Source organism: Xenopus tropicalis, chromosome 6 (assembly GCF_000004195.4).
Source record: "Xenopus tropicalis strain Nigerian chromosome 6, UCB_Xtro_10.0, whole genome shotgun sequence".
NCBI lineage: Eukaryota > Metazoa > Chordata > Amphibia > Anura > Pipidae > Xenopus > Xenopus tropicalis.
This window is the reverse complement of record NC_030682.2, coordinates 132,526,729-132,549,777: the sequence shown is the minus strand read 5'-3', so window position 1 is coordinate 132,549,777 and position 23,049 is coordinate 132,526,729. Positions and strand designations below refer to the sequence as shown.

Genomic DNA, 23,049 nt, shown 5'->3' with positions numbered 1-23,049 from the left:
CCAACAGATTTCACAGCGTTCTACAATAATTTGGTGTATACATTAAGCATACAAGAAAACATATAAAACCAATACAACGGGTAATAAGGGCTCTGCCCAAAAGAGCTTACAATTTAAAAGATACAGAACAAGAATCTCAGCTGTAGGTGCAGACTGATGGCCAAACTCTAGCTGACAATACATGAAGATTGCCCAAAATGTGGGTCCAATTGGCAGATCCAGTCAGTTAATCCCTGAGCTGATGATTGGGTCATATAAGAAGCCTGGCAGTCATGTTGGGAAGGGACATTATGATGCAGTCCTTTCACAAACTTCCCATATACTGTATACATATATAGTGACATTACCCAGATTATATAGTTTCTACATTCACTAGTGGAAGCTACCAAAATACCAGAGGCTGCTGGGAGTTGAATTACCATGACAGCCGTAGTGTTGCAGCTTGGACATATTTGATTTAAGTATTTTTAACCCCTTCAGATGGACAATGCAGCCTTCCTGCAGCACTAGGGGCCCCTCTTCTCTCCCTCCAACTCAGCATGTTCTCTAATTGGCTCGGTTTGTTCCGCAGACAGTGCCTTTATCTCTCCAAGCACAAATTTTTGACCTTGGGATCTCAGTCAGTAACAGATTCCAGAGTGTTTGTATTTCGAGTGAAACAGCCAAAAAACATTGAAACAACAGGACAGAATGGGAGATATATCAGTGATTCCGTGTTGTGATTTTGTCCGGTACACACAGACTCTGCCCAATTTTGCACTGCACAAATAAAATAAAAAATAAACGGCACAAAAGGGAGTTAATTAAGCCCCTTGTAGAGTGCTTGGTCCCATATCTAATGATAAAATGATGAAAGGATTTGAAGCTATTGAAATGTGATGCTGCCATGCATTGAGAGATTTGGTGGCAAATCTGCATTACAATACCTTTGATTCTCCATTCTCAGTGAGCTATGGCACATCATAGGGAGAAAGAGAAAAACCAGCACATTTCAATGACAGCTATTAATATCTAACGAGCAGCGCCGATACACGCTACACCTAGCACGCCGACATCACAAAGCCCCTGTTTATTCCATATGAAGCTGTATATAATGGAGGGAAGTGAAAAAGAACATCATTCAAACAGCAGCGAGTCAATTATCTGCCCTTTGTATAGGCCTGTGTGTTCAGTGGGTTCTTGTAGACGAGGGGGCTGATTTACTAACATACAGATGGAGCTCTGGCGAGCTTACATGATTCCTCAAGGAATCCCAGTTACATATTCTGGGCTGGATTCTAATGGGGTCATTTGATTCAAGGTTCTGACCCATCTAACTTTTTGGGAAATGTGAAGAAATCAGTTGGCGTAGCCAGTTCTTCATCTGTAGGTATTACAGTACACCATGCATAAGACTGTTACAGAATGTAAAAGCAATGATCACATTGGCTAGGCTAACTGGACTGGCAAAGGCATGGCATGCCCTCATTTGCCCTGATTTCATTAATTGCCTACACACAGCAATGGTTAATCAGTCTGGTCATTTATGTTACATTTGTAGACCCCTTGAACTACTACACAATGCCACTGGATCAAAGTTGGTCACTCCAGACCCAGGATTGGGGGTAACTCACTGTCTGGCTGGAAATGTCAAAAAAAAACCATGGCTCTCAAGATCCACTAACTTAAAGTAAGGGATCACTACATTTGCACCAGGTCTAGTAACCTGCAACCTATCTATCTATCTATCTATCTATCTATCTATCTATCATCTATCTATCTATCTATATATCTATCTATCTATCTATCTATCTATCTATCATCTATCTATCGATCTATCTATCTATCTATCTATCTATCTATCTATCTATCTATCTATCTATCATCTATCTATCATCTATCTATCTATCTATCATCTATCTATCTATCTATCTATCTATCTATCATCTATCTATCGATCGATCTATCTATCTATCTATCTATCTATCTATCTATCTATCTATCTATCTATCTATCATCTATCTATCATCTATCTATCATCTATCTATCTATCTATCTATCTATCATCTATCTATCTATCTATCTATCTATCTATCTATCTATCTATCATCTATCATCTATCTATCTATCATCTATCTTTCTATCTATCTATCTATCTATCTATCTATCTATCTATCTATCTATCTATCATCTATCTATCATCTATCTATCATCTATCTATCTATCTATCTATCTATCTATCTATCATCTATCTTTCTATCTATCTATCTATCTATCTATCTATCTATCTATCTAACTTTGCTTTCGAACAAGTAACAGAAATGCTACTTGTTAATTGGTTTCTATGGGTTCCAAGACTAGATGCAAATGTTGCCACTTTTATTACATTACCCCCCTTAGAATAAGAAGCTGGGGCTAGCAATATGAAGTAAAGTGCAGCAAAATCAAATGTTGACCTGTCACTCACATTCTATGGGTTTATTTAAAAAAAATAGCTTAAATTTGGTAATAAATGATAATTCCCATTACCCTTTTGACTGTCAGTTGCCACATTTCTTTCCATTTATTTGGATAGAAGCTTTGTTGCTGGCACTGGTTCTTCCTTGCCAAATTTTTTGAGCCACGTATAAATGTCAACATCGACATCTGTCCGTCTGTAGGTTCTAAATTAGTAGTATCTGTCCCATTACATATGAATAACATCACTAATAGCACCCCCTCAAGAGTAATGTCTAGGAGCCCCTAATGTAAGAGGTGTCAAGTGTAGTAACCCATAGCAACCAACGAGCTGTTTGCTTTTTAAAACCACAAGATGGTGATTGGTTGCTATGGATTAACAGACCCCCTCCTTGGGTTCTGCATCCTCATTCATTGTATTACTCAGCCTCTGCTTGTAGGGAAAAAAGGAACATGGGGGTCGCAGTTAACATTTCTGACCTAGGGTCAATAATGAATGGAAAATAAAACCCCCATCCCAATACAGAGTGTTATTCAGAGTGTATGTGGCCCCTTTAATATATTCAGTTGAGTATTAATTCAATATGTTCCCTTCTATTTATTGTCTTTTAATCCATGTTCGTCAACTGCACAAGTGTCAGCTCCCAAAACCTGCCTTCTGCTCAAGGGGTGGCATTTGTAGTTTGACATACAGACACATATAGGGCTGCACGGCAGACACCCCTGTCTATATCTATTTAAGGCTATTTCTATGTGATGTCTCAATAAGCTGAAATATTTCCTTCTGCGTCCGCTCTCGCATGTGTCAGCCTCGTTCCTCTCGCCTCGGCCCCCTTTGCCTACTCAATCACACACGTTGTTTCTCATTTAAATGAACTGTTGGATTCTTTTATTTCTTACAAGTGCTGGATTTGCCTTATCGCCCTCGTTCCTTTGGGGGTTGCCAATTGGTTTTATCCACGGATGTATCATTTCTCTTGCTTCTTTTTTTTTTTCCCCTCACAAAGAGAAAGAACCACTTCGTCAACAAGCCTCTCCGGAGTGGAAGATTAAACACGCCGACATCACCTACCTTGCAGCGTTACTCCCAACTGGGTTGTGTAAAACTCAATTAAACTTGTCCCCATTGAATACTGCATTACAGTACATTAAACGGAAAATTCTTCAAGCGTGATGACAAAGCTTGAAACCTCGCCTCAAAGCTGATCCTTGTAGCTTTCCTTTAACATTGCAGGCTTTATGCTTTAGGTCTCCCGTGGACTCAACTTTAGTCCGGCTACAGAAAAATATCACAGTGCCCCACAGGTATTAAAAGAAACAGGGAAAATACACTTGGAACTGGCTCTAATGAAACCGTTCCCTGCTTATAAGAAGCCGCCGTACGCCACTGAGCTCATTTTAATCATGTGTAAATGTTGGTGGGTCTGCTTGTTATCGTAATTCTCATAAGAATAGGAAAGCCCAATGCTTTTTAAAGGAGAAGGAAAGGTAAAAGCTTAGTAAGCTTTATCAGAAAGGTCTATGTAAATACAGCCATAAGCACTCACAGAAACGCTGCACTGAGTCCTCTGTCAAAAGAAACACAGAATTTATTGTCTTCTTTTTTTGTAAACATGTTGTTCGGGCATCTGGCTTTCTCTCTCAGAAAAATCCTTAATTGCGGGGCCAGAGTCTGCGCAGTTCTCTCCCCTCTCCTGCTCCCCCTCCAATAAGAATACTAAGAACTTCCTCCCCCCTCCCTTAAGAATGTATGATCTCAGCTATAACAGCTAGACGGCAAACAGGAAGCTATTTAAAATGGCAGCTGTTGTCTTAAGCAAACGGAGAAAGCTTCTAGGGCTCTTTACTCAGGTATGGCAATGCTTTCTGCAGAATAAATATAGAATTCTAGGTAGCAAAATGTCTTTCCTTCTCTTTTAAAGGGAAAAGGTTGTACATAGACTTGGGCAAGGCATTAGAAATGAAAATGTTCTTTACTGAACACAAACTCTGGGAATATTCATTTGAAGGGAGTTTTAATGAGTTTCTGATATTGTCTTCCCATCAGGTCTGGACTGGGAGCCAAAATAGTCCCTGGCATTTCAATACACAGAGACCCAAACAGCCCCCACCAGCCCAATAAATAGTGACTGTCTATGGCATTTTACAGCAGCCCCTCTGGCATTTGCCAGAATCCACAGATTGCATTCAACGTATAGCTAAACTCTGCATTTCTTGCCAGATTAAATATTCAGTGGAAGGTGCAGCGGTAGAGCACAAGGCTCCAGAGTTGTGCACAAGGGTGCAGACAACAGGACATGTTGAAAAATGTAAAAAACATGGCAGCGTGCACTTGTTTTTTGCACTTTGCACCATACCCCTGCCATTTTTACATTTATAAATACAAAAAAACAATAGGTTATTTTAAAGAGTGTATAGGGCACAGTTCCTGTAACATTTCCCTACAGTATTTACAGTTCTTTGAGAACTTCCAAAGGCAGCAATGCTGTACTATGTGTATGTATAGCACAGAGGTTTAGGTAATGGAGTTCCAGCCAGAAGAGTATATACTATTATTGTCCTGGATATTCCATAAACTACATCAAGGTAACTTATGGCTGTGTTTTTTAATACATGTGCAGCCTTATTTAGGAGTTAGGGGGTTCTGATCAAATGTTCAGCCCCAAGTGACTCTTGAAACGGCAAATTCTGAATTCTGGAACAGCAGGTATGTTTTTTTCCTGTTGCCTATACAGCATATTTTATAAAGGATAGATCAACCTGACATTACAATAGTCTTGGGACTTCTCTGTGATCTCCCTATATAAACTGTTCTGTCCATATAAAGAAAACAAGTTAAAAACTTAAGGGTTAATTTACAAACCTAGGGGCCCATTAGCTTGCCATACACTTTGCACTACTCTGTGCCCTCATTTTGGTAGCACCCTCGTTGACAATGCAAGCCTTAGTACAAGGTCCTAGTATACCTTGCACCCACAGCTGCTCCTAACTGCACCTAGAGAATGGCATGATGGTAAAGGGCACCCAAAGGGACATTCCAACCCACTCATGTGCTTTCCCAATCAGCTATTAGCAGCCAGCGGCAAATGTCTGGACCCCATATAGACAGTGCTAAATCCTGTTTCTTACAGCAGAAGATGGAATAGAACAAGTTGAAGGTGCATTGTGGGAAGAACATGACATAGATAACATGCAGTAACTAGGGATGCACCTAATCCTGGATTTGGTTCGGGATTCTGCTGAATCCCAGCGTTTTTTTAAGGATTCGGTTTTGGCTGGATCTGTGAACCGAATCCGAATTAGCATAAATTAGCATATGCTAATTAGAATTTGGAAAGGGTTAAATCTGCAGTGAAAAAATTTTCATCGCGCACGATTTTTAACCCCCTTCCAATCCTAATCAGCAGATGCTAATTATGATTCAGATTAGGCCAAATCCTGCTGGGTGGGTTCAGAGGTTCGGCCGAACCCAAAAAAGTGGGTTTGGTGCATCCCTAGTAGTAACTGAGGTTAAAAGAAAGACATATCCTCAAAGTTTTCCCATATTAAATCCTACCTAACTTCTAGATTAAGGGAAAAATGTATGTAAATTGCCTTTAACTGGTCGTAAAAAAAGGGAAAAAATCCTTCCTGACTCCAAATCGGTGATTGGACCAGACCCATTATCAACTATTGTATTATGCCTAATAACAATATATATTTGAAATAACTAAAAAGAAGATTTAGGAATTAAATTATAATACCCAAAGTATTCCCAAGTAGATTATATAGTAATAAAGACTGGGCCAACAGAAGATATATCACTTCAATGAAAGGATTGAGCGGGATCTCTGAGGAATTCGGCACTTTCCATTTTCTCTTCTGCGCGTCTAGAAGTCTCATTTATAGGAATGAATCCACTTTCCATAGCTCTGACCCACGTCTAGTTATGACAAAAACTTTAATAACATTGGCTTCTTAATGATATCGGCCACTCTGGGACTGCTCCGTATAATGGGAGGGCGGTATTAGAATTTAAACAAAAATATTCTTCAAATATAAATTATGGCCACAAATCCATTAGGTATTGATTCATCTCCGGAAATCTTCGTTGCAGAAGGAATTGTATAAGAGTCTAACCATCTACAGGTGGGGATATGTGCTCTTATGACTTTAAAAAGATCACAAAATTCATTTATATTAATAAGATGGGATCTATAAAAATAGACAGACAACACTCCTAAAGTCACAACGACCTTGACGCTTTAGTTTAAATGTTTGCAATAGCAAGGTTGGTTACAGGGACATGTAGGACAGGGTTGGCCCAGCTGATCTTGCCTTACATGTTTGCTTAGCTGGTTGGTCAGATAAGGCTCATTCAATCATTGGGCGCCTAGGCCAATAACTGGATAAGGGCCCTATGAGAGAGAATTATATCTCATACCCAAACTTATTAACATATATTACCACTAGTGATCATAAATACCGTTGATGGGCAAGATACTGCCAATTTTGTTACATTATTTCTATAAAGTACTAGTTCCTACCTTCTGCTATGGTTGAAATACAACCAAAACCCACCTTTCTCCAACCATTATGCACTACTATGACCATCTTGCTCTGCTATGACTACCTGCCCCAGTCAGTGCAAGGCCCAGGGAATTCACCCTTCCACTTTTAGCCCAAAGGCTCATTGTTTCCAAGTTGGTAACAAATGAATACCCAACCTCTTTACATTGTGAGGTATTTGACAACATCAGATCATAGCAGACCTGGTGATGACATCATATTGGCCACATTGATCAAGCTGTTTGGCCGATAACTGGGCAAATTCTTTTTCTGACTCTTTCCAGCTTTCAAATGGGGGTCACTGACCCCGGCAGCCAAAAACTATTGCTCTATGAGGCAACAATTTTATTGTTATTGTTACTTTTTATTACTTATCTTTCTTATCAGTCACTCTCTCAAACTACTCCCTGGTTACTAAGGTCAATTGGATCCAAGCAACCAGATAACTGCTGAAATTCCAAACTGGAGAGCTGTGGAACAAAAAACTAAATGCATAACATTTGGAACAAGGCAAGAGGAAGGCAGCCAAGAGCGAATGGAAGTGCAAGTAGAGCATATTGACACATGTATCATTAATTAATTATTATAAGTTGATTTTCCTCATCCTACAAGATGGAAGATGTATCACTGGGACCAACACAGGAAAAGGCCTGCGACATTTTGGGAACTCAAGAAATTTCTTGGATATTGTAATTAACCTGACCATCTTGTTCTGCTCTGACTACCTGCCCCAGCCAGTGCAAGGCCCAGGGAATTCACCCTTCCACCTTTAGCCCAATGGCTCATTGTTTCCAGGTCAAGTTGGTAACAAATGAATACCCAACCTCTTTACATTGTGAGGTATATGACAACATCAGATCAGAGCAGACCTGGGAAGACCTGGTGATGACATCATATTGGCCACATTGATCAAGCTGTTTGGCCAATAACTGGGCAAATTAGATATAATTCAATTGAACGACACTTGGAAGTCAGGCATAAAAAGACAAATAACCTCACCCATGTTGGCCTAATCCTATTATAAGTAGCTACCAAAAAGTTAACCATCATTACCCTTCCAACTTGTGCATAGACAGCAATTAGTGCAGTATTTTTCCTGTTCCTTTAAGAGTACCCTCTCCCTGTTCCATTTAGCCTGGCTCTGGACCCAGTTCTCTCCTGTCTGTCTCAGATGCATCCGTTCCAACATTTCTGACTATTTTCCCCAGCTAACAGATCCACCACATTAGTTCATCATAGTTTCAGAGTTGAAGGTTAGGGCATAGCAGTCAATTCCTGTTAGTGAGTGATGCTTGTTTTTGTCAAGAGTGTTATTTTTATATATTTCTTTCTTCCTGTGCTTTTTCAGTGGTTTATCTTGTCTCGATGCTGGACAAATATCTAGCCATCTATGTTTACATAAAGTTGCAAATCTAAGACACGGGCGAGATTAGATGGCGTTCATAATTTATCTGAAATGGCCAGTGTTTTCATTTCTCATACCCCGAGCGATAAGATGTTTGTACTTTCCTCTCCACTGCTTAGGTGTTAGCTGAACCGCCTGCTAGGGCTGACACTTTAACCATAATAGCACGCAGCGGAATCTTTATACTATGTGGGGTTAGGCGTGAGTTGGCGAGGAGCCGGAAGATTTGGGGGGAGGCCAGAAGCAATCAGTGAACACATTAGAGATTTAACACTTATGAAATGCAAAAAATTAAAACTTGAAAGATACAGTTTCAGTTACAGAGATTGTATTCTTTCAATGCTGAGGTCCCTTTTGAATTTATCACAAAGAGAAGCATTAACGTGAATGAAGATTTCAGTGTAGGTATTACTACAGAACTGTAACAATGGCGGATTGTGCAAGACTGAAACTGACCTCCACTGTTATGGTTGCCTTATCACCTCCTACATGTATTAAAGGGGTGGTTCACCTTTAAGTTAACTTTAAATATGTCATAGAATGTCCATTTCTAAGTATCTTATTAGTTGGTCTTTATTTATTTTTTATATTTTTTTGAATTATTATTTTTCCGCCTCTTTCAAATGGGGGTCACTGACCCCTGCAGCCAAAAACTTTTGCTCTGCTGATAACTATGTATAAATATATAAGGGGCAAGGGGTCTTTCCGTAATTCAGATCTCCTATCTTACATCTGCTAATAAAATTATTTAAACAGTAATTAAACCCAATAGGGTTGTTTTGGCTCCAATAAGGATTAATGATATCTCAGTTGGGATCAAGTACAGGTACTGTTTTATTATTACAGAGAAAAGGGAATCATTTAACCATTAAATAAACCCAATAGGGCTGTTCTGCCCCCAATAAGGGGTAATTATATCTTAATTGGGATCAAGTACAGGTACTGTTTTATTATTACAGAGAAAAGGGAATCATTTAACCATTAAATAAACCCAATAGGGCTGTTCTGCCCCCAATAAGGGGTAATTATATCTTAGTTGGGATCAAGTACAGGTACTGTTTTATTATTACAGAGAAAAGGGAATCATTTAACCATTAAATAAACCCAATAGGGCTGTTCTGCCCCAATAAGGGGTAATTATATCTTTGTTGGGATCAAGTACAGGTTCTGTTTTATTATTACAGAGAAAAAGGAATCATTTAACCATTAAATAAACCCAATAGGGCTGTTTTGCCCCCAATAAGGGGTAATTATATCTTAGTTGGGATCAAGTACAGGTACTGTTTTATTATTACAGAGAAAAAGGAATTCATTTTTAAAAATATGAATTATTTGATTAAAATGGAGTCTATGGGAGATGGCCTTTCCGTATTTCAGACCTTTTTATAATGGGCTTCCAGATAAGGGGTCCGATACCTGTACTGGTTATCTAATTTGTCTTTGAGCATTCTATTGGCATCTGGCTGGGTCAGAACTAATATCTTTACCCATATAAATCTATTTATTGTGAACCGTCGTTCTTATAACAGGACTCTATAGGACACTGTGTATTTTAGAGCTCTCCTGATAATAGGATAATAGGATGCCGGATCCCATACCTGTACGCTGTTTACTAAGACAATTTTTAACACCAAGATAGTGTTTCTTTTTCTAAATAACTGATTTATTTACTATGCCATTCTCCCCTCTAAACGTGTTGATTTTTGTGGCATGGAGTTATCCTGCGGTGTGCTGCAATCAATTACCGCTATACCACCATCATTAATAATTTTCTTAATGAAAATGATTCTGTTGATCTCCGTTGTATTTTAATTATCAGAGTTAAGGATAATTACATTGCGGCTCTGAGCTGGCATGTCGACTCCTTTAGGGCACAATTTTGTTTTAACACACTGATAATGTAATTTTACATTGTGTCAGTTGTTTAGTTATTATCCAGTCGTACAATCCCGCTGTATTCCTGATAACAGATAATAACCTTAGTACCTACCATATCCTGAAGTCATTTAAAACGCAATATTGGAATTTCTTAACTAGCTAACTTAATCGTCTTATGAATTTATAATTCCCCATGCTAAATATTTGTCCCGGCACCCTGGTTTAATAATGCTTCTAAACGCAGGTAACCATACATGTAATGAGAAAAACCTAGATAATTACATTTCTCCCCACAAACACCTTTGTTCTTGAATAACACAACATGCATTTGCTCCTGTTCTACGATTAATAATCTGAATGTATTCTGTTTATTCTTCTGACCTGAAATTACATATATATGTATATATTTGTACTTTAATTTTCCTTCTACACAAGCTCCATCCAGTGTGGGGGGTGCAGGGCCCACCTCAATGGCCCCTGCTGCAGTCTCTCAAGCCCCCCAACCGTCCAACCCCCTTCCCCGATCGCTCCTAAATTAACCTTACAATCAGTGTGTCAGGGGGCTGCAGCAACCCTATAGGATCCATTTTGGTGAGGCCTCCATTGCTCATAACAAGGTCAAGAATCTATAAAGACATGACTGCTTCACCATAGCTCTGCCAATACAACTAGAATGCAGCATCCAACCAAAATCAGACCCTAACTAGCAGTCAGATCTTCACTCTTCCTTAGATAGCCTCATATGTTGATGTTGGGATCTTCTGCCTTAGGAAAATAATCAGAACCCAGTAGACCAACTAGAAATTGGGCACAAAAGAGCTTTGATGCTTTGCACTTGGGGTGTTTCAACATCAATAGTTGAACAGTTTACAACACAGGGCACATTATAATTTTTTGTAATCAAAACTTTCAGAGTGACATCACTAAGCTCAGACTATGACCAATCACATCAGTAATTGGACCAATCCCCACGCCACAAATACATGAAATGAATACTAGTACTGTCTAAAGGTCCCCATACACGGGCCGATTCTAGCTGCTGATATCGGTCCCTTAAACTGATTCGGCAGCTAATCGGGCCTTGTATGGGCACTACCGACGGGCCTGCCTGACCGATATCCGGCCTGAAATTGGGCAGATATCGATCGGGCAGGTTAAAAAATCTAGTCGGATCGGGGACCACATCGGCTCATTGTTGTGGTCCCCGGACCAACTTTGCCTACACCTGTCATTCTAATTCGATCGTTTGGATTCTCCCAATATCAGCCACCTGTAGGTGGGGGATATCGGGAGAAGATCCGCTCGCTTGGTGACATCGCCAAGCGAGCGGATCTGAAGGTGTATGGGGACCTTTATTTTCTCCAGCGAGAGAAAAGTGGCCTTCGCTGGTAACACAGGATAAGGAATCCATATCAAGTCACATGGCTTCCAGGCCCATAGACCTCAAGTCATATTGAGCTACTTGGACCACAGAGTCAACTAGATTTAAGATCTGATGTAGTTATCTGTCTGGCTTCATTACTACCCATTCTATCTTGTATTCCTAAGTGGAATCAACAAAAGGAACTGAAGAAAACAACTGATATCTGACATGGACAACATAACATAAGGCATTTCCCTGAAAATGCAGAGCCACCTTTCTAACTTTGACGGAATAATAAAAATAAATAATCAAAATTGTGTTAAAGGGGATGTAAACCCAAACAATGAGTTGATGTAACCTTACTCAAGGTGCTTCTCTGAGCACTTTTGCAATGTACATACCTCCCAACATTTGAATAATGGAAAAAGCGAAAAAAGAAATGGTGTGCATAGTGCAGCAAAATTTTTTGACCACGTCCATTTTTGCGGCCACACCCCCTAAATACCACTCCCATTTTACTACATTTGGCAGGTTATTTAAAGTTTAAACACATTTCTGGTGGTTTTGGGGTTGTTTTATGTGTCACTTAGTGATGACCGAATCCGTTTCGCTTCGCCATAAAATTCGCAAGACGGCAAGATTTATTTGTCGCCCGCGGCTTTTTTGTTGCCCACGTCTTTTTTGGTCGTCCGTGTTTTTTTTTTTTGTCCCCTGTGCTTTTTTGACGCAACTGCACCCCCAGTTCCCCCAAGAGGCCTGTTTAGCTTATTAGTTACAATTCTATCTCAATGTAGGTGTGGCTTGTTAACTTGTTAATTCTCTGCCAAAAGCCTACTTATTTAATTAAGTCTGAGAAACATTGTATCTAAGTGCAGGTGAAGCTTGTTAAGATTTCTGGGCTCTCTGCCAAAAGCTACTTTTTAATTCAGTCTGTATCTTTTTATAGCGTTCAGTGCAGGAAATCAAAGGGAAATGAGGGACTTTTCAGTAAGAATACGGGACTGCGGGTTGAGCTGTTAAAAGAGGGACTGTCCTGCGAAAATTGGGACAGTTGGGAGGCATGAATTTACATTGATTTTTTTTTTTATTGTTAGTGGTATTTGCAATTTTAGACTGCTAATTTCAGGCTTTTGACTCAGCTGAGAGTCAAGACTTAACTGAATACAGGAAATGCGTAGAAAATGTAAGATAGTTAAGGTCACTGACACTCTGGGCCTTCAAAAAGCTGCTGAGCTAAAGCCTGCCTAACTGCATAACACTTCTTAAAACTATGTTAATATCTCAGAAACCACATAAAAAAGAAAAATAATGTAAATTGTAAAGAGCTCGGAGGAACAAGAGTAAGTTTACACCATTTTTTGGGTTTAGATTCCCTTCAAGCCAGACTCATTATTTACCTCCCAAGCCATTAATGTAAGTTCCAGTTGCCCCAGCAGTAACCTGACCAGCCACACTGGCTTTGAAGACACTGACTGGTAAAGAGCGTCTATGGGGTTCATTCTTACCCAGCGAAATGAAATTTTTCGAGTTCCAGACATGTATGATTTAAATGCAAATAGATACTTTCCAATTATTTATTTTCTATGTCATCTGCCATTTTCAAAGGCTTGTGAAGGTTAAAAGAAATCTATTTCTGAATGTAAAAATGTAATGATTAAACGAACACGTTGTAATTGTTTCTAGTAAGTTTGCCTTTGCCTTTGATGTTCCGATGAATGTTTTGGATGTAAATAGGATGATATGAAGGCTTGTTTGCCTAAAATCTTGGGTTTTTTGGTTTTTTTTGTACAGCATTTACAAGGTTGCCTCGCAAAAAAGAAATAAATTCTTATTTCATCTCAGTGTGTGTATTTGGCTGGAAATGAAACTCATAAGAATGTTAGTAAAATCACTGCGCATTCTGTATCAACTACGGGTATAGGACCCATTATCCAGAATGCTCGGGACCAAGGGTATTCCGGATAAGGGGTCTTTCCGTAATTTGGATCTCCATACCTTAAATCTACTAAAAAAATCAATAAAACATTAATTAAACCCAATAGGATTGTTTTGCATCCAATAAGGATTATTTATACTTTAGTTGGGATCAATTACAAGGTACTGTTTTATTATTACAGAGAAAAGGGAATCATTTAACCATTAAATAAACCCAATAGCGCTGTTCTGCCCCCAATAAGGGGTAATTATATCTTAGTTGGGATCAAGTACAGGTACTGTTTTATTATTACAGAGAAAAGGGAATCATTTAACCATGAAATAAACCCAATAGGGCTGTTCTGCCCCCAATAAGGGGTAATTATATCTTAGTTGGGATCAAGTACAGGCACTGTTTTATTATTACAGAGAAAAGGGAATCATTTAACCATGAAATAAACCCAATAGGGCTGTTCTGCCCCCAATAAGGGGTAATTATATCTTAGTTGGGATCAAGTACAGGTACTGTTTTATTATTACAGAGAAAAGGGAATCATTTAACCATGAAATAAACCCAATAGGGCTGTTCTGCCCCAATAAGGGGTAATTATATCTTAGTTGGGATCAAGTACAGGCACTGTTTTATTATTACAGAGAAAAGGGAATCATTTAACCATGAAATAAACCCAATAGGGCTGTTCTGCCCCCAATAAGGGGTAATTATATCTTAGTTGGGATCAAGTACAGGTACTGTTTTATTATTACAGAGAAAAGGGAATCATTTAACCATTAAATAAACCCAATAGGGCTGTTCTGCCCCAATAAGGGGTAATTATATCTTAGTTGGGATCAAGTACAGGTACTGTTTTATTATTACAGAGAAAAAGGGAATCAGTTTAAAAATTCTGAATTATTTGATTAAAATGGAGTCTATGGGAGACAGGCTTTCCGTAATTCGGAGCTTTCTGGATAACGGGTTTCCGGATAAGGGGTCCGATACCTGTACAAAATCCTCATCAATGTTATTCAAATCCATGGCTAAGAGTTCATCATGAGGGACTCACGTAGGTATAGTAAAGCTTGCTTACACCCTGACCTAGAGTTTACCACAAAAAAATTCACCCACTTTCTATTCATTCCTATCGTATTTATCAAACACTGAACTCTAACTTTCACCCATTGATAAATACGATTCTAAAAAACCCCATAGGAATGAGCAGAATGTAAGTTTTTATGTATTGAGCTCTAACTCACTTTTTGAGAAATCTATTCCTAAGGGGGCATTTACCAACATTCGTTATTTTTCCATGTCCAAAAACACACATTTTTCAGGATTTGTTGAGTGTTAAAACCTCAAAAACCACTAATATAAAACTTTGCCATCTAAAAACTGTCAAGTTCATGTAGAAGTCAATGAGAGTTGTCCTGGGCAAATTGCAACAATCTTTATTTAGTTTGTGGTTTTAGAGGTTTTGGGGAGGTTATTTTCATTTATAAGTCCATGAAGACTAATGGAATAAAACTATGAAAACTCATAGCAACCAATAAGATTTTAGACAGGTGACCAGTAAATACATAGTGCCCTTTATTGCATAACCCCTTCAATTGTTTCAAGTCAGGGACACCTACAACTGTGTAGCTGATAGCAATGAGCATGGGTATAAGAGGAAGCAGAGTTGTGGAAGTTCTCCAAGAGGAAAGTGGACCGACAGACATGGCCGATATGGGAGAAATACCGTTTCTGAAAATCAGAGCAATTACCCTAAAGAGGTGGGAAAAATACTAGCTGCATTAAGGGCAGTCGCAAGGCTGGAATTAGTTTGGTCCATAAGATAGATGGCCGGCAGGAGGAGCATTCATTATTTAATGTAAGAGAAGAACCTCCTGTTCGGATTTTCCAGTTAAAAAAGCTTGAAGGCCTCCACACAGAACTACAGGGTGCAATTTCAGATTACAGACTCCATAATCCAGACTGGCCAGCTTTATTGCCCTGCCTGAGTTAATCATAAGTCCTAAGGGAAGCCATTATTGGGCCTGATGTGTTGGCGTGTTCTGATTCCAGAAAGTGTAAAGAATGGGGAGTGCATTACCCTAAATTCTACATTACTTCCTTCTTATACACATATTGGGCAGAATCAAGAGAAAGAAGCAGCCAGACCAGGGTTGCCCAAACACTAGGGTGACTGAAGGGTTGAAACCTAAGAAGAGTAGGTTTGTTATCTACAATAAACCTATGAAGAACCAGTAATACCTTTATAGAACCTTGGGGAATAAAGCAAATGTACTGTATACCTATAACATCAGAAGTAATATTTATTTCAGGTTACAACTCCGGCCACTGTAGCTCTTGCCAGGCTGGCAGAACATACTGGGCAGATCTCAATGAGCTCTTCCTGCTGTATAACTTGTGGTGTGACAAAGTGCCCGGCATTTTACTCCAATTAATTGCTGACACAGGGATAGGGAAATAGCATCAGTCAGAGTTTACCTTTGTTGTACACGATGCAATTGTTCTTGTTGTCTTCTGTACCCTGCCAAGTCACATCGAGCAGCCATTTTGGACCATCTGTCAGGGAAACTGGAACAGGAGGCTTTGTCTTCTGCACAAAAAATAAAGATAACAAACATACTGCTTATGGATACAGTCAATGAACAATTAAAAGGTATCTAAACTATCTGTCAAACTGTGCCAATGTGCCTCCCATAGTTCTTAAAAGGAGGTAGCTCTAATTTAAAGGAAAACTATCCCCCCAAACAATGTAGCCCTCTATAAAAATATATTGTATAAACATTCTCATATGTAAAACCCTGCTTCATCTAAATAAACCATTTTCATAAAAATATACTTTTTTATTAGTATGTGCTATTGGGTAATCCTAAATAGAAAACTGCCATTTTAAGAATTAAGGGCCGCCTCCTGGGATCATAGGATTTACAGTGCACACAAACAAGCCAAGGCACACATACATGCTAGGCCCCATCAGCCAATGAATGGACAGAGTTCTGCCTTTTGCTCCCACACTACTTCCTGTTACAGTTAGAGCTGCATCACTTCCTGTCAGCTGATCTCTGAGGGAGCACACAGCCCATCACTAAATGGTGGCTCAAGGGAAAGGGTGTAAAAGGACAATAGTTACTGATATATATATTCCAGTCTGGTAAGATTATTTAATAGGCCACGTAACATAATATAAACTACCTGTTGGTTACGTATTCATTCTGGGGGTATAGTTTTCCTTTAAAATAAGGATAAAGATAATCACCAATAAAATCCTGAGTACCAGAGTGCCTGAGCACGTAGCACTGAGATGCCTAAGAAGACAATATTATTTCATGTGTATTAATTAGAGCCTTAAGCAGTTGGCGGAACTAAAAACTGTCATGGTCGCTTACAGAAGGGCACAATGTTTTAACAAGTAAACAAGTAAAGGTAGGGTTTTGAAATTGAACTTTTAGATTTAGAATTGCTTTACACATAACCATCACAGATACAGAGAGACATATTCATTATATTTAGAATTTACGTTTTTAAAATGTCGCTTTTTTCCAATGTTTACTTATTTATTAAAAAAACTCAAATCTAAAACATGCAATTGATTAAAAAACAAACTTGAATGCAGAGAAATCGTAGTCTACACATCATTTTCAATGATTTTTCATTTTTTTTAAAAAAAACTCAAAAGCACTCAAATTGTGGTAAAAAAACTGAATTCAACCGTTTATAAATCTGTCTCTAAGGATGATTTATAATAAGAACACTCCTTGCATTAAGTGCCTTCAGGGTCAGACTGGGGGGTGCAGGTCCCACCTGGGCTACCACCCCAGTCTCTGCGGGCCGCGTTCCCCGCCGCGCTCTGTCCTCCGACGCCCCCGCCTAACCCTCCGCAGGGGCCTCCTCCAGACATCCTCCCTTGAGTGTGCATAAGTGAAACGCGTCTAGGGTGGACACCGGCGGCCGAGGGAGCAGAAACAGGCATCAGGTGTGGGGCCCACCGGATATGGTCCCGGTGTCCCAGCGGCCCAGTCCGACCCTGAGTGCCATTGGGTTCATCCTGCCCCTTCTGATGTACTGTACATTGTGGGTAAAATACATGACTAGTGATAGCTGAAAAAAATTGCCAGGCATGGATTCGAGGGACAATTTCTGCACTTCGCCATTGGTGGATTTTTTTCCCGAAACAGGTAACAAAATTTGCAGCGCGTCCAAAAATTGTTGCAAAAAGAATTGTCGCCATCAAAAAAGAATTGTCTTGCACGTCAAATGTATTGTCGTGTGTCCAAAGAATTGTCTTGTGCCAAAAGGAATTGTCTCTTGCGTCAAAAGGAATTGTCTCTATCATCCAAAGAATTGTGGCGTGTCAAACTTATTTTGAAAACGACAATTTTTAGACGCACATCATTTTCCCCGTTTTGCAAATTTTTCGGCAAAGTGAAACAGGACAAATACAGGACAAATCATGTCTAACAATTGCACTTTTGCCCTCTGTACTTGGTAAGTAAAAGCTCCTTAACGTATACTTTCCTGGATAATGAACCTCATTAAGGTTTTCTATATATGTGTATATATACCCTTGCCTGCAGTGTAACTTACCCTGATCCCGAATCATTTAGCTACGGCCTTAAGAACCAGCAAAGCATTTTGTAAGCGGCAAATACGTTACAGTGTTTGCTCAGATCTGAATAGCTGAATTATTATTGAGGATATTTCCAAATGATACGGGATCAGATCTCCCAGATTAGAGGAATCTCTAGTGGCCGGGAATTATAAAGAGAATGCAGATGACTTTCACAGCACAGAACAGTGTTTGCAAGTGAACTTTAGGCACATTGTACTTGATTATCAACAGGATCTCACTATTTCCTGAAACAGACAGGAAAGAATTTAGAGAATCGGTATCCATTTCAAAACCTTATCCGCTGCAACATTTATTTTGTAGTAGGAAATTATTCTGAATGAATAATGTAATTTTTCCTCTGTATCTCTGCTGCATGACGATGTACAGTTTTATCCTGCCTGAAATAATAATATTGTTAAAGTTACAATGTGCAGTCCTCAGACCATAAAAACAGAGGCCATAGGGAAGTAAGATAGGGCTCTTCTTGTTCTCTGAGGTGAAAAAAAAAATAATAAGCCTTCTATGTCTTCCCTAATATTGCCTACAGACCATGGCAGAGCATTTAACCCAATATAAATAATAATAATAATGGTCTCAGTCTTGGTCAATGACTGAACATTATGGTACGAAAGATGCATGGTGTCCACACACAGGTTGATTTCTGTACTGGATGTCATTTGGGTACAATTGTCACTAACACAAACTTCTGACCCATTAAATTACATGGGGAGATTTGGGAAGTACATCAGATAAACAAATAATCTACTCTTACTCTGACCTTTCCAGTAGGACTGTGTTAACTCAATATTTAAATATCCACATACAAGTACAGGTATGGGATTGATTATCCGGAAACCCATTATCCAGAAAGTTCTGAATTACGGAAAGGCCATCACCCAAAGACTCCATTATAAGTAGATAATTCTTATTATTGAAAATGATTTCCTTTTGCCCAGTAATAATAAAACAGTACCTGTACTTGATCCCAACTAAGATATAATTACCCCTTATTGGGGGCAGAACAGTCCTATTGGGTTTATTTAATGGTTAAATTAACAGGCTGGTGGCTGGTTGAATCAACTTGCTTTCATTTCAACTAAAAAGGGATAAGTATTCTTTACTAACTTTATCAAAACCATTGTGTTTTTTTACTGTTGGGTTTTATTTATTTTTTTCATAAGTAATTGTTGTTTTTGGAGCTAATTTACAAAGTTTGTGGGATCCATAGGCTTACAGCAGGTTACATTCCCTTGTAATTACCCTCAGCTTGAGGAGGGTGGGGTTTGATTAGTTCACCTTTACAGACTGCATAAATAGAACCACAGGCAGTCCAGTGAGCTGCTTACTAACAGGCTGGTGGCTGGTTGAATCAACTTGCTTTCATTTCAACTAAAAAGGGATAAGTATTCTTTACTAACTTTATCAAAACCATTGTGTTTTTTTACTGTTGGGTTTTATTTATTTTTTTCATAAGTAATTGTTGTTTTTGGAGCTAATTTACAAAGTTTGTGGGATCCATAGGCTTACAGCAGGTTACATTCCCTTGTAATTACCCTCAGCTTGAGGAGGGTGGGGTTTGATTAGTTCACCTTTACAGACTGCATAAATAGAACCACAGGCACTCCAGTGGAGCTTGCTCTGGTGGTAGGTGCTCTGTAAGTGATTGCTCTTTAAGTGGGACTCTGTAAGTGGAGTTATAAACTCAGGAGTTAGTGGGGGCTCTGTAAGTGGAGTTATAAACTCAGGAGTTAAACACTAAGGGAGTTAAAAATAAGGTAAAACAAGGTATTTACTACAAGTCCTTACACCTATTTTTGTTTAACTGTTCTTGTAACTGGGAGAATGAGTGGTAGCAACATTGAAGGTCTGACACAGTGCACAGCCTGCCACATGTATGCAGTTGTGGAACAACAGTTCCAAAGTGCATACCTCTGTTGTGGATGTGAGCGAATTGCCACTTTAGAGGCTCGCGTTAGAGTCCTAGAGGAACACGTCGCAACACTGCGTTCAATCAACAATCTTGAGAGGGGTCTCTTGTTAACTGAACAAGAACTAGTGGGGTCAGATAGTAGGGGGGGAGGGGAGCAGCAAAAGGATGATAGGGCAGTAAGCTGGGTGACAGTTAGAAAATCTAGTGTGGGGAAAAGGAAAAGGGAGGCTGCTCCAGGGTTTGCGCATCCCAACAGATTTGCCAGATTGTGTGAAGAAGATGGGAGTGTGAACTCTGGATTGGCGGTTCTAGGTGAGGCTGATCTCTCTAACAGCCGGGAGACCAGTTTCACTAGTAGTGGTGGGGAGGAGAGCAGAGCTAGGCCTAAACAGATGGTGGTTATAGGGGATTCGATCATTAGGAAAGTGGACAGGGTAATCTGTCAAGCGGATCGCTTCAACCGGACAGTTTGCTGTCTTCCTGGTGCCAGGGTTCGGCATGTGGTTGATCGGGTTGACACATTATTGGGAGGGGCTGGGCAAGACCCGGCTGTCTTGGTACATATCGGTACTAACGACAAAATGAACGGTAGGTGGGGGACTTTAAAGAGTGAGTTCAGGGATCTAGGCTCTAAGATTAGGCAAAGGTCCTCCAATGTCATTTTTTCGGAAATTTTGCCGGTGCCGCGTGCAAGTTTAGGGAGACAGCGGGAGCTTAGGGAGCTAAATGCGTGGCTAAAGTCTTGGTGTAGGAAGGAAGGGTTTGGGTTCCTAGAGCACTGGGCTGACTTTTCCTTGGGGTACAATCTATACAGCCCTGACGGATTGCACCTCAATGGAAGGGGGTCTGCTGTGCTAGGGGAGAGAATGGTTAAGAGGTTGGAGGAGTGTTTAAACTAGACAAGGGGGGGGTGGGTGAGCTAGAATTCCATGGGAAAATTAGTGTAGACGGGGTAGGGGGACTAGCAAAGGGTTGTGGGGGAGGAGTGAGGGGGGCATATAGTTTATCAGATAAGGAGCTTCCGTTACAAGGAAAGCAGTCTCATAATTGCCTTAGCTCTAATTCTCCCTTAGCTAATGTAAACATCAGAGGGAGAAGTAATAATCTCCGCTGCATGCTGGCTAATGCGCGTAGCTTGTCGGGTAAATTAGGGGAGCTGCAGGCTATTGCATGTATTGAAAATTATGATTTAATAGGTATCACTGAGACCTGGTGGGATGATAAATGCGACTGGGCTGTGAATTTAAATGGGTATACACTTTTTAGGAGGGACAGAGAGATTAAAAAGGGTGGAGGGGTTTGTCTTTACGTAAAGTCAGACTTAAAGCCATGTAATAAAGACATTACCAATGAAAACGTCGAATCTCTTTGGGTAGAAATTTCAGTAGGGCTGAAGGTCACAAAGAAAATGATCATTGGTGTATGTTATAAACCACCCCGTATAGATGAGGGGGATGAGGCCCAGCTATTGTTGCAAATGGAGGAGGCTTCAAAACTGGGTCAAGTTGTTGTTATGGGGGACTTTAATTATCCGGACATTGACTGGAGTAATGGGGTGGCTAAGTCAGAAACAGCTAGTAGGTTTGTAAATATGCTAAATGACAACTTTTTATTTCAGGCAGTTCAAGAACCCACTAGGAATGACGCTATTTTGGACCTGGTGATTTCTAATAATAATGAACTTATCTCTAACATTTGTGTGGGTGAGCATTTGGGGAACAGTGATCACAACATGGTCTCCTTTGAGATAATGCTGCAGAGACAGCGCTATAAGGGAGTAACTAAAACACTCAATTTTAGACGTGCAGACTTTGCCAGTATAAGGGCATCTCTGCAATGTGTCAACTGGGAAAGGCTTTTCATGGGGTTAGACACAGAAGGAAAATGGAACATCTTTAAAACATTGCTTTGTAGGTATACGCAACAGTATATCCCCCTAGTAAGCAAGGAGAGGCATCGCAAAGCGAAACCTTTATGGCTGAATAAAAGTGTTATTGTCGAGGTTGGTAAGAAAAAACGTGCTTTTAGGGCATTCAAGTTAGCTGGGACAGCAGAAACTTTCATCAGGTACAAGGAAGCAAATAAAGCATGCAAAAAAGCTATCAGGCAAGCTAAAATAGAGATGGAAAGGGATATTGCTGCTAGGAGTAAAAAGAATCCAAAATTATTTTTTAATTATGTGAATAGTAAAAAAATGAAGCAAGAAGGGGTGGGAACTTTATTATCACGGGGGGGTACGTTGGTTGATGAAAACGGGGAAAAAGCTGAAATTTTGAACTCTTATTTTTCATCTGTCTATACATCTGAGGAGCCAGATAATGAAGGCTTCCCTTGTAATATGCCCAGTTCTAGTAATTTAGCTACTGACGCATGGGTCACTCGGGAGGAAATTCAAAAGAGACTTGAACATGTAAAGGTAAACAAAGGTCCAGGGCCGGATGGGATTCATCCCAGGGTATTAAATGAGCTGAGCGCTGTGATTGCCAAACCTCTTCACTTAATTTTTCAGGATTCATTGAGGTCTGGCATGGTGCCAAGAGACTGGCGGATTGCTAATGTGGTGCCGTTATTTAAAAAGGGATCCCGTTCTCAGCCTGAAAACTATAGGCCTGTTAGTCTGACATCAGTAGTAGGAAAACTTTTGGAAGGGGTAATAAGGGATAGGGTACTTGAATACATTGCAGTTCACAATACTATTAGTTTGTGCCAGCATGGTTTTATGCGTAACAGATCTTGCCAGACTAATTTAGTTGCCTTTTATGAGGAGGTGAGTAGGAACCTTGATGCTGGAATGGCAGTTGATGTCATCTACTTGGACTTTGCTAAAGCGTTTGATACAGTACCTCACAGAAGGTTAATGATCAAATTAAGGAATATTGGCCTAGAACATAATATTTGTAATTGGATAGAGAACTGGCTGAAGGATAGAGTACAAAGAGTGGTTGTAAATGGAACATTT

The 23,049-nt window shown here is 39.7% G+C and overlaps 1 protein-coding gene across 1 annotated transcript in view; it reads right to left on the bottom strand.

Annotated features, from left to right (window-relative positions):
- The window catches only part of zfpm2 (zinc finger protein, FOG family member 2), a 258,173-nt gene that overhangs the window by 82,267 nt on the left and 152,857 nt on the right, over positions 1–23,049 (bottom strand). Inside the window, exon 5 of the mRNA XM_002931563.5 lies at positions 16,033–16,144. Within this exon, the coding sequence (XP_002931609.2) occupies positions 16,033–16,144 (112 nt within the window). The remainder of the gene's footprint in view (positions 1–16,032; positions 16,145–23,049) is intronic.